At 31.8% G+C, this 16109-nt stretch overlaps 4 protein-coding genes across 5 annotated transcripts; 2 read left to right on the forward strand and 2 right to left on the reverse strand.

The window, feature by feature from the left end:
- Window positions 1-518: 518 nt before the first annotated feature.
- LOC121117279 (U4/U6.U5 tri-snRNP-associated protein 1) lies at window positions 519-3754 on the reverse strand. The gene has a single exon (XM_040711656.2). The coding sequence runs from the start codon at window positions 3553-3555 to the stop codon at window positions 715-717; it is 2841 nt and encodes a 946-aa protein (XP_040567590.1). The 5' UTR covers window positions 3556-3754; the 3' UTR covers window positions 519-714.
- Window positions 3755-8640: 4886 nt separating this feature from the next.
- Window positions 8641-9392, reverse strand: LOC121117395 (chromobox protein homolog 1). The gene has a single exon (XM_040711812.2). It carries the CDS (start codon window positions 9390-9392, stop codon window positions 8883-8885), a length of 510 nt encoding a protein of 169 aa, XP_040567746.1. The 3' UTR covers window positions 8641-8882.
- A 738-nt stretch (window positions 9393-10130) lies between these two features.
- On the forward strand, window positions 10131-13020 carry LOC121117394 (aarF domain-containing protein kinase 1). 2 transcript variants are annotated; one of them, XM_040711810.2, is made up of 5 exons: window positions 10131-10871; window positions 10934-11512; window positions 11580-11778; window positions 12509-12651; window positions 12715-13020. In XM_040711810.2, the coding sequence occupies exons 1-3, from the start codon at window positions 10434-10436 to the stop codon at window positions 11775-11777; spliced, it is 1215 nt and encodes a 404-aa protein (XP_040567744.1). In that variant the 5' UTR covers window positions 10131-10433; the 3' UTR covers window position 11778; window positions 12509-12651; window positions 12715-13020. The 2 variants fall into 2 exon arrangements, with proteins under 2 accessions (XP_040567744.1, XP_040567745.1); XM_040711811.2 differs by having other exon boundaries at window positions 12742-13020.
- Window positions 13021-14930: 1910 nt separating this feature from the next.
- Window positions 14931-15930, forward strand: LOC121117969 (mannose-P-dolichol utilization defect 1 protein). Its single transcript, XM_040712509.2, has one exon. The coding sequence runs from the start codon at window positions 15041-15043 to the stop codon at window positions 15782-15784; it is 744 nt and encodes a 247-aa protein (XP_040568443.1). The 5' UTR covers window positions 14931-15040; the 3' UTR covers window positions 15785-15930.
- The last annotated feature ends 179 nt before the right edge of the window (window positions 15931-16109 follow it).

Here is a 16109-nt window from a genome sequence, read left to right on the forward strand (position 1 = left end):
CTCAAATAGTAATTTCTATCGGAAAAGTCAAAAATTACATTATTAGAATATTAAGTTTTTGCAATATTACTTAGCAGAAGTACATAAACTGAATTCTTCATTTTAAATTATTAATCTCATTTTTTGGTTGCAACTTGTACAAAATTTGTATATATATATAAATTTAATAAATGTTGTCAAAAAAATGCTTCGATAGACTCAATAAAAGTTCCTTATAGCAGCATATTAAAAATCAAATTAGCTAAACTTCCAATTGCTAAATTATTTAATGTGAATTAAATACGTTAATCTTGTTCAATTTGACTTTCAATAAGAATTAGTTATTCAACAAATTCATGATTGATTTCATATGAATATTTGGAAAGTAACTTTAAAAACGCATTTTTATTTAACAGCGTAGACACTAAAAAAATTCGATTTTATATGGATAAATAATATGAATGTATTTAAATAAATACAAATAAACTAGAAAATACATACTATGTGTATTTAAAAGAATTGTATGACTTAGCCGTAGGTCGCTACTATTTTATCGCATTTTATTGACTCTTTAAAAAAGAACGTGCATATATATAATTATAATCAAAACTAACTTCAATTTCAATAACATATTACGAAAAATGAGGATTTAAAGTTATAGATTATTAGAAATGTAGGTGTCATCCAATAACATTAACAAAAAAATTATAATAATTAATTAAATGAACGAATTAATTATTTCCTCAAATCTGGATGCTGATTTTTCCCAGAAATAACTAAATAAGGAGTTGATGTTTCTTTTTGTTTTCTTAACATTTTCTCAACAGTACCTAAAGGAGTATCCGTGCTAGACATATTTTTCATCATACTCTCCTCTGCGGATTTTTTCATTCGCTTTTCAGTTTTTAGCTTACCAGACCCTTTACCATGAAATCGATGACTCAAGTATCGGAATGCTTCCTTGGAATTTAGTTTCCTACCCGAATCATCGATATACTCTAATTTGATATTTGGTGCATAATCTTTCTTCTCTTGGAAAGCAACAGTAGGACCACCTCCATATCGATCCTGTCTCCGTGAGGCTCGGTCGTCGTCTCGAACCTTATCTTCAATAAAATAGTTTTGGGACATGAGATGTTTTAAATTAGAAGCAGATGTTGTTTGAACATCAGATTCCCAATACCCTTTGTTGACAGCCATTTTGATAGCAGATCCCACGCCGACATTTAAATTAGGCTCCTCGTCTAAAATAGTAACCGACTCCACATCAGGTTTTTGCTTATCATCTTCTTTGTCTGTGTCAGCGTCATCCTCTCCGCAGGACATATCCATTTCTCTCCATCTCTCCTCTCTATTTTTTGTTGAACTACTCTTCAAGGAATCTTCAAATTCTTCTAATACACTAGAACTACTTGTATCTTTAGCCTCATAAGAACCATAATTCGACGTCCACGCACCCAGATTACGACAAAACTCTGATGTTTCATTTAATATAATATTTTTAGAATTTTTTTCGTCATCAGCAAATGTACCAATAAGTTCAGCTCCAGAAGATGAGTAAACCTCTTCATTATTCATAGGAGTTTCATTGATTAAAATGTCTCCAATATCCGTTTTTGCTTTCTTATTCAGTTTTTCTTTAATTTTACGTCTAAGTTTTTCGGCCATAGAGAGTTCTTCCTTCTTATCTTCTTCACAAATATTTACATTACTTAAGTCTTTTATCTCGCCCGTATCTTGATCTTCAATTTCTTTAGGACCAGACGTTTTATTCCTCGAACCAAATGATTCTGTTGGTGCATTGTTCATCATATTAATAAGATCATCAGCTTTCAATATCCTTCTTTTGATTTTTTTTTTCTTTTTAGTCTTTTTAAAAGCAACAACTTCTCCTGGAGTGTAATAATCCGAGGCAATTTTCTTCTCAGGAAGCTCGAGTGAAACTAGATTTTTATTCAATTTATCACGGATCCTTTCTTTTTCTTTATCTCTATTCAACGTATTTACAGACCCTATTTGAAAGGATTTTTTCGCCTCGCCATCAATTTCCTCGTCATATTTATCCAAAAGATTCTTTTTCTTCAATTCTCCAGTTTCATCGTCGACCATTTCCTGATCATAAGGATTGTAACCTGTTTTAGTTTTTTTAGCATCCTCAATCTTCTTTTTAGCTTTTTCATCATCCATCATGTTCACGTTTACTAGAACGTCAGATTCAGTGTCATCTAAAATATCAGAGTCTTTTAGTGTGAGGATAACAGATTGCCCTTCTGAAAAATTGTCAACGTTATGTTCAACTCGAAGTCCTTTCAAATCTTTTTGGTTATAGTTGATTTTCCGTGTTTTGGGAAATTCTTCTTTTATGATATCTCCTACTCCAAAATCATCATCCAGTTCATCCAACATCTTTGCTCTTTTGGCAGCTGCCTCTTTTTCTTTTTGGAGTCTTCCTTGCTTTTTAACCCAGGATGTATAATTATCTTCCTCATCGTCACTATCTCCCAGACCTCTTACTAATAGCAACTTTGACTCCTGACGCCTCTTCTCACGGCGTTCTTGTATTTTTTTCCGCATTTTTTCCGTTCTAGATATTTCAGCAAGGTTCTGAGGAGGTCTATGACGCTCATTTTTGAGACTAGAAGGTATAACTTCAAACTCTGAAAATTCGGAATGAGAATCTGTCTTAGCACTGGTGGCCCCATTCTCAACATTATTGACTTTGAGGGGTTTCAATCCAATTTCTGCACGTAAGCGATTCGTTTCTTCTACACTTAAAGAATCTTTAGATTCATTTTTTTGAGCTTGAGTCGGAGATGGTTGTTTATCCTTGCTTGAACTCTTAGACTCTGATTTTGCATCTACCTTTAACGGTTTGAGACCCACTTTTTCCCGAAGTTTATTTGTTTCCTCAATACTTAAGGACTCTTTAAAAGAATCTTTATCCTCTTTAGATGGTGACTTGGATCGTTTTTCAGGACTTTTGAGGTGTTTATCATGTCGATTCTCTCCATTGCTTGATTTGTTTTCTTTTTTAGAGCGCCCTTTGGTCGTCTGTTCCTCTACAAATGAGGGGGATCGACGACGTTTCAAACTCTTGCTATGAGATGATTTACTATTGTTATTTGCAGGTGGTAGAATTGAAGGAGGTGAACGAGATGAGTTTTGGGCAGTTGCAGGAATCACTTCCATTTTAGATTCTGGACTTGAAATTTCCCCATCTTCAATGGCATCCACATCAATGATTTCCGGTGTAGAGGCTCTGTCACCACCTTCATGGTCCGTATCATCGGGACTAGACTTTCGACTGATCTTCTTAGCAGGGCTGAGGGAAGGGTTTCGTGAAGAAGATCGCTTCCTCCTCTTTTTCTTTTTCTTCTCCTTTTTATGATGCTTTTTGTGGTGCTTCTTGGATGATTTCTTCCGATGATGATGAGAGCGTCGCTCTTCGGACTCCTCCTCAGACCCTTCCCCTCGAGAAGAATACTCTCCCTCTTCAGTATCCTCAATCATCACCTCCTTATCATCCTCTCTTCTCCGCATTCGGACCACCTTCTCTGTGTAACTGCTCATTTTCATCCAGAAATAACTACAACAGGCCTATCTTCCTTACTCCACAATCTACAACTAACAACTTAGAAAAAAAAAATTCACTAAACATACATTCAAAACAACCAAAAGTAACAACCCCATCTCAAACCTTCAAAAAATGAACGCTCCCATAACAAGACTATTTTTTAGATTTTACTTAAGGAGTAAGGACTCAAGGGAAAGAGCGGACAAACAAAAAATCTACAACAACAAAAATATAAAGGAAAGAAATAAGGTAAATTCATCTACAGCTATTGCACCGACTAATATGTAGTCGTTTTTCTCTCATAAGTCATAATCCATAATTTAAAATATTTATTTTTTATAAAATAGTTAATATTTTTATTATTATCTATATTAAAGTATTTAATTTTTTTAAATAAATATAAACTATACATATAATTAAATGTGGCCAATTATCAAGAAATGTGTTGCACCATTTCATGCATACTTCCACTTTTGCTAGACCGAACATTGTTCCTCCTTCCTCTGTTCGTAACTTTTGAGTAAGTTTTGCGAACATATTAACGCGAACTAGGCAATATTTTCTAATAATTTTTGTCTTAATATTAGGACAATCGGTTAGGGATATATTTATCTTTTTATTTTTTTTTCAATTATATCTTGCAGGATTTTTGTTATACTTTTTAAATCATTAATTTTTTTAGTTTTAGTAAAGTTGCGAATTCGCTTCTCGGCTGCAATTAATATACTTTCGAACATTTTCTTGATATAGCGGCATAAAGATTGGCCGGTATAATATTATAGATCAAGGAGTTTTGAATACGGGCCACTATCATTAGTGTCCAAAATAACAAAACTAAGACAATCCGAACAAACAGACTGATATGTCTTAATTTGGTTTAAAATATAGCCTGCAATATAATATAAGACATAGGTTTGTTGTTCAGACAACACAGTATGTTCTTCTAGCCGAGGAGTTAGTTCTTGAAGAAAAGATGCATTATCCGCTTCATCAGATTTATTTCTTCCTTCTTTTAAATCATCTAAGAAATCGATTAGATATTCGCCATCATCATATTGATAATTGGAAGATCCTTTTTCCTTCATCAACTGACTTAAAGCAAATATTAGATTATTTTGAGCCTCTCATGATGTTTGAGTTGGGCTCTTGTACCTAATAAGGCTGAAAAAAAATTCAACAGCATCTTGAGTAAATCTTCCAGTTAAAATGAATGAAAATCCTTCATCAAGGAGTTCCTTATGCAACTGAAGGATGGAAGTTGTCGACAAAATTATACCAGTCTGCCATGGCTTCCAATAACTTTTTTTCCTACATGAAATTGACGAATGACTTCGATTACCTTTTTTAAAATCTGAATAGCTTCATTATATTTGTCAAGATTTTGATTACTTAAAACCATCATCGGTGATCGAGAGGTAATGAGTTCGAACCAGGAACGAATCAGATCGATAAATTCTGCCATTAATAAGATTGACCCATCAGACTCCTGGATTGTAGAATATCTCATGCCCGCACTTGTTGCATGGGGGAAAAAAGTCATTGCATCAGCAACATTCATTTTTGAAAAGTGGCTGGGGCTTATGACACTTTTAGACAGCTTTAGAACAATTTTCAATTCCTGAACTTTTTCTAACTCTACCAGTTTTTGTATTTGTTTTACAGAAACAATATGGTTTGATAAATGTCTTTCTTCCCCAAAAAATGATGGCAAAATAATTTCAATATTGCTTACTTAAGATGTTCGAAGATTTTTTAGAAGATGAGGAACATCATAAAGAAAGTATAAATTTTCTTTTGGATTTGCTGGATGAGGGGCACAGTTGACAATTTCATTTTTTCTTCCAAAATTAACTCCCTTCCAAAGGAACATTGCCTGGTTTGATGGGCCCATATCTGTGGTAATTGATCTTACACGTAGACCAATTTCAGAAGCTCTATTGACGACATCCTTTGTAATTTTTCACATACAGACCCATTAATTGAATCTGGAGTAAAGAAATAACAAACAACATGCTTCCATCTACTTGCAATTCCAGCGAATATGATCACAAGAATATGTGTCGCATATTCGTCTGTGTGTTCTGGAAGAGTATCTTGCCCCATTAGACAGTCTAGCCGTTGATCATAGTCTTTAGACTTTTTGATGATCATTTCTGCCATCAATAGTACACAATTTTTGTCTTTTTCACTGAAGGTCGTTATTTTAAACGTCAAAAACATCATTCAAAATACCGCTTTCAAATGAAATGCCTAAAGGTTTTCCTGGGAAGTATCCTCAGCGAGGGTAAAGGAAATCATTGATCAAGAAGAGATTCATACCCTGACGAACCACAAGCAAATCTGAAAAGTTTAATAAACCATTACAAATTCATAAGAAAAGACATAGCTTCAAAATAAGGGATAACAGAATCGTAAATTCATTCATTCTATTTATTTGTTTACCCTAATTTTAGTACTTTTTTTAACTGTTGGACTTGACCAATTGATTCTAGAGTTCTTTCCTTTCTTGGAAAAACATCTTAATTGATCGTCATTCAAGAACCCTTCAATATAGGTTTTGCGACAAAACTGAGCCTAAAACAATAAATATGATAAAAGTAATATACTACTGTATCATTTACAGATACCACCGTTTTCGATATCATTTTGTGGCTTTTTTTAGCTGACATTATTGAAGCCTTGTTCCTGGCAAGTGTTCTTGTTACCATGTTATTATTAATTTTGATCCGTTAAATTAACTTATTCATATATATTTAGGAATAATACAATCGTGGATCCAAGGCTGATGGGGCAGGGTGAGGCTTTAATTTTTGATAACGTGAAGGCCCTTTGAAAAACTAAAATATAGCAAGAAATTATCTAGCAAGACTTTCAAATACATTAACTTGAATTTACTTATTTTCAGAAGGACTTATAGAAAAAACGTCATTAAACTAAATATCGACAGAGACTAGGAAAAGATATCCAAAAAATCAATAATACGGATTAAAAAACAATACTTTCTATAATAAAATACATCATTCGATTGTAGGTTAACCAAATTATTTATCAAAAATACCTTTTAATATTTTTGAAATAAATTGAAGGGCCCAAGCTTCTTTTTTTTTAAAGTCACCTCATATTAGAGTCGAAAAAATATGTTAGTAGGAAAATTTGAAAAAAATATTCAAAATACCAAAGAAAAATACTAGTACCGGCCTGCGTAGATAATTGAATAATCCAATTTGCCACATATAAAATGCTTAACAATTAGTCATTCTCATTTATGCAAGTCAAAAATTGCACAATTAATATGTGTAACATCCAAAAAATATTAAATTATTTCATTATCTTCCCCACAAATATTGTAAATACTTGATTCAAAAATATTTATCTTATTTTTTGGTTGCAGCTTGTAGAATTTGCTAAAATACTATTTATAAGATGTACACAAAACATAAATATATAATTATTAATCATGTAATATGTTATTTGTAGGTAATATAAATTATGTGTTATATATAAAATAATTAATAAGTATACATGAACATAAAATTTTCTCGTCACATGTTGTATTTATGTGACACACATATTGAATTCCAAATCAGTAGCTAGTAAATTAATTATTTATGGATTTGACATATTCATGAGGCTTCGTTGGGTGTTCTATTTTAGGGCTAAAAAAGAAAGGTATTGGGTGTTACAAAGGTTAAAATATTATGCTAAGAGATATAACTAAGGGTTGAATTACTGGACAGATACAGAACGTAGCCCATATGATCCTTATCTATGTTGCTAACTCATTCATTATACATAGACTATGCATAAGGAATGAGTAAGGATTCGGGATGTACCGATACCAAATTTGCAGCCAATTCCGGTTCCGATACTATCTTTGCTGACGATTCCGAAACAGATTCCTTATTGTGTACTAAGGAATTTCATAAGCAAATAACATAATTGTTTACTTTTTTAAGGTTTAACTTTTTATTGATTATGAATAGAAAAAAAAATACATAAGTTTATCAATCATAATTAGTTATTAATAAATTTAAATTTTAAAAAGTTAATTACTCTCTTTGGCTCGGGAGTCATTTAATTTCATATTAGGGAATTTGTTAGATATTTAAAGTCATCCTTCTAGCCCTCGACCTCTGATCTAATTTCAGCTACCTAGCTCATTGATAATAAAATGCATGGACGTCTCGAGCATAGCTCTAGATGTCCATGTAAAATAATTCCCACAACGACAATTGGGTATTTTTTTATTATTTTAATGGTTCGGTCCACATGAGATCAAATGGTCTTAAACAATCTCCATTTCCCAACTGAGTTTTATATGCTTGCCCTAGAAATTGAAATATGTATTAACCAGTCCTCGTACTCGTGTCTTTTGTAATGGACCGGGACGGATACTGATGACTCGAACTTGACTCAGAAAATATGGACTCAACTTCAGTTCTGTTATAAACAATATTATTCAACAAAGATACACTAAATAAATATTTAATGAAAAAGTTACTTAATGGTTTCAAAGTAAACCGCTGAACCAACTCCTACCGTTACGGACTTTTAGAACGACTCATGATACAATTCAAATGTTAATTATTAGGAACTAAATATATGGTTATTTGTAAATTGTTATGTTCATGTAAATTTCCTGTAGAAATCTACAAATTTGTATAATTTGACAATGTCCCGTCTAATTTTTTTTTTTTTTTTTTTTTTTTTGTCTAAGCGACGTCTTCTAGCCGAAAATACTCAAGCAAGTTGAGTCCTTTAGTCCAGTCTAACTATATTATTGATTTGTAACCGTAATTTGGTCTCCAAAAAGGTGCTCAAATAAGTCATAATATCCTTATATGTATATAATTATGCATAAGTATCAGTGGAATCGGCAGTATTGAGCAGAATCCGATACTTCAAATAAAACCGATTCTTGCCAATTCCGATGCATCGATACACCCCTAGTAATGATATAATGTTGTATGGTATTATTCAAAAGACATGGTAAAGCTGTGTATCAATATTAATTGATGTTGTTTTTATCATTTCCTCTTTAAACAATAAATGAAAGTAAAGTAAATAAATAATAAAAGAAACGAACGTAGGATAAATATTTCGTTTATTCGAGTGGATCATAGAGTAACCATAGTTTCAACAAAATGTAAGAAAGACAGCAAAAGATGTTTAAATGCAAGAGCTGAAAAAAAATAAAATCCGTATAAAATAAAAGGATTAAACGTTGGAGCAGGAGTTAGAGGATAGAAGATTCAGAGTGAACTTTATCTCAATTCTAAAAAAGTTTATTTAAGTGTCAAGAAGGAGAGAAATGACAAAGTGTGTGATTTCATTCATCTTCATCCTGACTCGATGAATGCCAAGAGAGTCGCTCCTCGTAGAATTGAATCACAACATTGGAACATTTGACATTGGCTTGTCGTGCAGGAACCAGATCCGCCTCGTCTGATCCTTTCCACTTTATAAGAAACATTAACTCACCAGAAGTATCCGTGGCCCCGATGATCCTTTCAGCCTGAAGGCCACGATCAAATCCTCTGGGCCTCGAGTCTTCCTCCGGATGCACTGCGTTCGGTTTTTTCGCCTCCTTTCCAGATGCAGTTGACGCACTACAATTTGCAGATCCAATACTTGCAGATCCATTTGCATCTTTTTTCTCCTTCTTGGCCTTGAACTTCTCTTCAAACTCCTTGATCAACTCCGGACAGTCCAGATTCTCCTTGGGCTCCCAAGTGTTCTCTTCCGAGCCATAACCCTTCCAGGCCAAGTAATACTCTGTCTTCCCATTCCTTATTCTCTTATCAATGATATGATCCACAATATATTCTTCCTCAGCCATATCTGGGAGATGGATTCTCTTTCACCCTTTAATCTCAAGAACAGTCGTAAAATCCCGGGAAGGAAAACTGTTTACGAGCTGTTGCTGTTTATTTAGTGGGATTTTAACCAATAAAAATCTGGACCAAGCTTTCAAACACTCTATTTTTAACCAATCACGGCTTTCCAAACACAACAAAACATCACAAATAATGACCCTCTGATGACGTCTAATTTCACACTTTCAATCTACTGGCCCTGTGTTACAAATTGTAACCTACAATATGTAGCCAGCGGGATGCCCATCCCTTCAACCTTTTTCTTTTTAATAATTAACTTAACGACAATTTTATACATCGGATCACTCCATTTGATTACAATTCCTTCTTACGACAAAATATTTCACAATGACGATTACATCATTTTATAATTCTATCTCTAATTATTGATGAACAATACACATCTATTACTATAGTCTAGCTATTTACTAGCTATTGTCCGTTAAAACTTAGATTTATTACTTATTACTAATAAGTAATAAATCTAAGTTATTAGTTATTATTAGTACTAAATTAATTCCCTTTGTTTTTAAGGAAGACACTAGACGGATACTATCCATTATTATCTTATAGATATATGTAATTTAAATGTTCATACCTGCTGTCCAAATGAAAAATTTCTTAACTGCCGTGTGGTTTATTACAGTTCTCAACTTCATAGCGTAAACCTATTAGTAATGTAGATCAACCTTCCTAAATAAATAATTATCTTTTACTAGTTTATTATATTTATTTACTGAAGTTGATTGAAAGTTGAGGCTGTTTCATTGCAATTAATAATTATATTACCCTCGTCATTATGTAATCCGCAATCATATGGAAACAAATTCAAAATGAAGCATCACTACTTACTTTAAAATATATATATATATACTTATTTATTGTTTTTACTATTACCTATCACTTCATTGGACAGTGGAGTTAACTTAAGGGTATCTACCTTCAAAGTAAAAGTTGTAATAGTTTGCTAAAGACTAAGGCTGGGCAATTGAACATTAATTGGAATGCGCTTCCGTGTAATCAAGACCATTTTTGGGGGCTTAGGCATTGGAGTTCTTGGCTATGGTATTTACAAGACAGTCAATAACGATACACCATTGGATATTAATAATATTGGTGCAGTTCGATTTGGAAGAGCGGCTTGGACTGTCGGTAGAATCGGATTAGACTACAAACAAACACTTTTTTCAGGATTCATTGATCCTGATTCTGAAGAGTATCAAATATTGAAATCCGAGACGCATCTGAGGTCAGCAAAAAGACTTTTAAAGCTATGTTGTGATAACGGAGGCTGTTTTATTAAGGTTGGACAGCATATAGGTGCTTTAGAATATTTACTTCCTTCCGAATATGTGGAAACGATGAAGGTACTTCATCATAAAGCTCCTGAAATGCCCCTAAATGACGTTTTCACTGTACTCAAGGAAGACCTTGGATGTCATGTAATTTATTCAATATAATGACTCTTTTAGTATATATATTTCTTTATTCTTATATTCACCAGCCCCATGAAGTCTTCTCTGATTTTGATGAGAAACCACTTGGAACTGCAAGTTTGGCTCAAGTTCACCGTGCTACTCTCAAAGATGGTCGAGAAGTAGCTGTCAAGGTCCAACATCGATACGTAAAAAATCACTCTTTTGTGGATATCTACACAATGAACTTTTTAGTCAAAACTGTGAAAATGGTTTTTCCACAATTTGAGTTTATGTGGCTCGCTGAGGAAATGAAAAAAAATCTTCCACTAGAGCTTTCATTCGTACAGGAAGGTATGAATGCAGAAAAAGTCGAGAATCTTTTAAATTTCAATTGGCTACGAGTCCCTGAAATTAATTGGGAGCATACAACGGATCGTGTGCTTGTCATGGAATATTTCTCTGGTGGTCATATCAATGATGTCGAGTACATGAAGAAAAAAGGTATTAATATGTACGAAGTGTCAAGAAAAATCGGGAAAATGTATGCTGATATGATTTTTAAGCATGGATACGTTCATTGTGATCCTCACCCAGGAAATGTTTTAGTGAGGAAAAATGATAGTGGGGAGACTGAAGTTGTGCTACTTGATCATGGACTATACACCGTATTTTTGATTACATGATTTTTGTGCCCCTTGTAAATTACTTTAACATATTATGTACTTTTTTCAGCAACTAACAAATCAATTTAGACTGGATTATGCAGATTTTTGGACTAATATTTTAAATGCTGATGTTGAAGGAATTAGACATTCTGCTGACAAGCTTGGAGTTGGAGAACTGTATGGATTATTTGCTTGTATGGTTACAGGACGGTCATGGAATTCTATACAGCATGGGATCGATAAATCAAAAAAAAACAAAGGCTGAAGTACGTTACATTTCTATATATGTATTGGTTCTTCTTCGATTTTTTTTTTTTCAAAATGTCTGGTGGTCATACTCCAAAAATGTTCCTTTTATAAAAAATGAATCATTATATTGATCGATGTTTAGAGATTTAGTGCATCACCTTTAAAGTTGTAAAAGTTTTAAAATATTTTTTCCTTAAATAGATTTTTTTCTTATCAAAAAGGAGCTATAAAGTAATGATGTACCGCGTATACAGCTCCCCCCTTTATTTGTAAAGTATAATGTAAACTTTATTGAAAAGCATTTTTCGGATTGAAAAAGCGCACATAATCATTGAATATCTCCCTTATGGCATTCACCTAGCACAGTAAATTACTCTTGTATGACTAAATTGTATTCCTCGTTTTGGAAAACCGTCCAAGAAATTCAGAGATAGTAATAAAAACCCAATGTTCATATGACATTGAAAACCACCTTTCAAAGAAAATTTTGATCTTAAGTATTACAAAAAGGGGGGGGGGATGCCTGCTATACGCGATACAGCAATACTTTATATGTCATTTTTGTATCTTCTTTTAGAAAAAAACTAAATTAAAAATTTTACAATCTCTGAACATTGATCAATATGGTTCAAACTTGATATTTCTTAATTTTTTATCATAAGAACATTTTTAAGCAATTGCCACCAGACATAAAAAAAAAAAAAAAAAAAAAAAAAACTAGTTTAATATATATTCTTTTGTCCATAGAGTAATGAAGTGAAAGAAAATGCAGGGCTTTACATTATGCAAATAGCTGATCTCTTAGCCTTTGTCAATAAGCAAATGATACTAATTTTTAAAACAAATGATCTGCTTAGAACGATTGAACATAATTTAGGTACATCTAATAGGTAAAATATACATTGGTTTATATTGATGACTAAAAAAAATAAAAAATTCTTTGATATAAATAGTATGTCTTCCTTAATTCAAATGTCAAGGTCCTGTTTACGATGTATGAATGATTTTAAGCTTAAAAAAGAAAAAAAAAGAATTCAAAGGTTGATGCTTCATCTTAGAGGAAACTGGGATCAGTGCAGGATATCAATCTATCAGATATATCTATGGTTTTACTTACAGTTTTTTTATAAACAAAATCAAATCGAGCAACAATAATAAAATACAAATTTGGTTTTATTTGTGGCGGATGTTTATCTTGAACTGGTTATCTTAATTGTTATTTTATAAATACAATGTTAATAAAACTTACATTTTTGTAACATCTTTTGTGTATAATAATTTATTATCTATCATCCAATCAGTCGATCGTAAATTACAGCAATTCAATTCAAAAAGAATTTAAGTTATCTCAGATTATTTTTATTACGTATTTATACAGATTTTTGAAGTATATATACATAACAAATTATTATTATGAATTTGTAGTTATTCTAAATGTACTATGCACACAATATTATGTTGTACTCGATCATGTAGGTATTTGTTAAGACTTTAATAGGGAGTCCTTTAGTATTTTATTAATAAAAAATTTAAAAAAAAGTTAAAAAGATAAAAGTGAAATAAAATCACGTGACTTTTGGCCAATATAGATTTGTTACGTTTTATTCATATATTATATATTTAATGAGTTCTAATACTGTCTGGAGGAGCACAAGCTCCAATCACGCAACCTGTTCTGTTGAATAACATCATTCTTTTTTTTTTCTTTTAAATTCGACTTGGTAAACTCAAGATACTTAAAAATATTTGTCTCTAAGTTGTCTCTTTTTATAATCGGAGTCGGGATATCTAAATATTATAATTCACCCTAAAGAATCTATTCAAATCATACTATAGAAATTAAATTTAAATTATCACTCTCTTAATTAATAAATCAACATTTTTATTAAAACTACATAAATCTAAGAATAAATTATTCTTAATTTATAGTTTGAAATAATATTTTTTGATCATATTTCTGATCCCAACAATTTGAATTAAGCAACTTAGAATACATTTAATTAATTGTACAAATGTACAAATACACTTGACATTATGAATTTGCACATTGGTATTGAAACATCAATCGAATATTTATATTTAATATTAATTAATTATTTGAATGAAACCTTCTACATAATTATCTTGTACAAAGACGAACTGAAGTTGATACTTTATTTATGAAGGACAAATTCATTAGTTTGAATAATTAGTATAATTTACGGTAAAAAACACTTAAACATAAATAAATCTAATTGGATTTTAAGTTGTATAACTTCATCATTTTTTACTCAAAAATATTTTTTTGTAGGATTCCAAATATTAATCCAAAATGGAAGAGTTTCTTAAAATACCACGTGATATAAATATAAAATTACAATTAACTACGACAAATATTATAGTTTTATAATCCTCCAAAAAGCCAAGAATTTATTGCCAAACATGTTATGAGATGACTTAGTCGAATTTCTCAAAAAAAAGAAGTAATGTTTTTCATCACAAAAGGTTGCGTGATTGGAGCTTGTGCTCCTCCAGACAGTATTACAACCCATTGACGTATAAAAAATACTGCCTAAGGGGGAAGATCTAGCCAGAAACATAATATAGATAGTTGTTGATTGCAGTCTGAAATTAAATTAACTTATTCGATTTTCTCTATTCTATTAATTATGTTTAATATGATAGAGTCGAATATTATAATATATAGCTATAAATTATTCTTTAAGTTCTTGTAGTGAATAAAAGAAGCTTAGAATTTTTATCTATTAAATAATATGCATAATGTAGTGTGTCACCAATTAGTTTTTTTCAAACTAAAAGTTTATATTTTTCAATAATTTATTATATAAAAATTTGGGACTAGAAAATAAAACCTGATCTAGATGTAAAATAGTTGAATCTACATAACGATGTCATTTTTTAAACAATTCATCTTTCGCACTTTCACTATTTACTATTATTTTTCCTTTCGTAATATTAGATTAGAGGTGGGGAAGATGATTATCAAAGTCAAACATTTCCTATTGCCTGGAAAGAGTGTACTCTTGAAATGAATTTCTTGGGTAGTAAAACTCATCTTCATAAAAAATTTCAATAATTCAGGGAATGATTTGATTAAACCTTCAGGAGCCTTCAGTGAACAGCTGATTGAATTTTGTTTCCAGATTTACTGCTCTAGAAGTCCTTGCTGACACGGTGTTTATACATTTATTGATAGTGTGGAATTGCTTAAGCAGCTTGCAGCTTATCTAGCCTTAATTTAATATTATTTTCTAAAACTTAAGTTTTAATTATTGAAGTATGGAGAAGAGCCTTTCTGTGTTGGAGAATTATATGCTTCAATTTGATCTCATCACTCCCAAATGTTTTGAAGAGATTTTCTTTTTATTCAATTTTACGAATTATAAATGCATGATTCCTCTTTTCCTCAAAGCCCTTGGAATAGCTATTATCTTTGGATCAACTCTCGTTAAATTACCTCAAGTCATCAAGATATGGCGTTCCCGTTCATCGGAAGGACTGAGTTTAATGGGAACACTTTTGGAACTCCTAAGTGCGACTGCTTGCGGTGTCTATAGCTACGCATCTCGATTTCCATTCACTTCCTACGGGGAAATTTTGTTTCTCTCTATTCAAACTGCTCTTGTGGCTACACTTATCTTACAATACTCTAAAGGAACTTTTACTTCTTTCCTCTTTGTTGTTTCCTATGCTGCTCTCACGACCTTTGCTCTTACCCTACCGAAACATATACTCTGGTATGGACAAACGGCAAACATACCCGTCGCCGTTTCTGGAAAGCTTCTCCAGGTCATTGCCAACTGTAGGAATGGTCATACAGGTCAATTATCTGCTTTAACCATTTTCCTAATTGCGCTAGGCTCTTTTGCTAGAATATTTACCTCCATTCAGGAAACGGGAGATAATGTGGTGATATTAAGTTATGTATCAGCCACTACAGTTAACGTTATTTTGGCAATCCAAGTTCTTTATTACTGGAAGTCATCTGCCTCTAAGTCAAAGAAAAAGAGAAAAACCAATTAAGTATCTTTTTTTCGTTGCTGTTATTAAGATTTGAATTTATTCTTAATTCGTGTATCTGTGTTTCTGATAATTATTTGTCAATCTATTGTTTTATTCTTATTTCAGAAAATAAAAAAATGTCAAGATATAGTAATCTTAAAAATAAACTTTTTAATTATAATTACAAATTGTTTACAAGCATCGAATTATAGATATTCTTATTATCTCTAGAGGGGTGGAGGACTGGAAATTTATGAGCAATTTTTATATAATGCTTTATCTTATAAATAGCAGAGATAATTCAACCGTTATATCATAATGTTACCTTTGGAAGATAGTATATTTA

Source organism: Lepeophtheirus salmonis, chromosome 5, assembly GCF_016086655.4.
Source record: "Lepeophtheirus salmonis chromosome 5, UVic_Lsal_1.4, whole genome shotgun sequence".
In the NCBI taxonomy this organism is placed as follows: Eukaryota; Metazoa; Arthropoda; class Copepoda; order Siphonostomatoida; family Caligidae; genus Lepeophtheirus; species Lepeophtheirus salmonis.

Coding starts and splice junctions, on each gene's coding strand:
- LOC121117279 (XM_040711656.2), bottom strand. CDS start 3,555: ATGAAAATGAGCAGTTACACAGAGAAGGTGGTCCGAATGCGGAGAAGA.
- LOC121117395 (XM_040711812.2), bottom strand. CDS start 9,392: ATGGCTGAGGAAGAATATATTGTGGATCATATCATTGATAAGAGAATA.
- LOC121117394 (XM_040711810.2), top strand. CDS start 10,434: ATGCGCTTCCGTGTAATCAAGACCATTTTTGGGGGCTTAGGCATTGGA. Junction 10,872..10,933: donor AGGAAGACCTTGGATGTCAT/GTAATTTATTCA, acceptor TATATTCACCAG/CCCCATGAAGTCTTCTCTGA. Junction 11,513..11,579: donor TTGATCATGGACTATACACC/GTATTTTTGATT, acceptor TACTTTTTTCAG/CAACTAACAAATCAATTTAG.
- LOC121117969 (XM_040712509.2), top strand. CDS start 15,041: ATGGAGAAGAGCCTTTCTGTGTTGGAGAATTATATGCTTCAATTTGAT.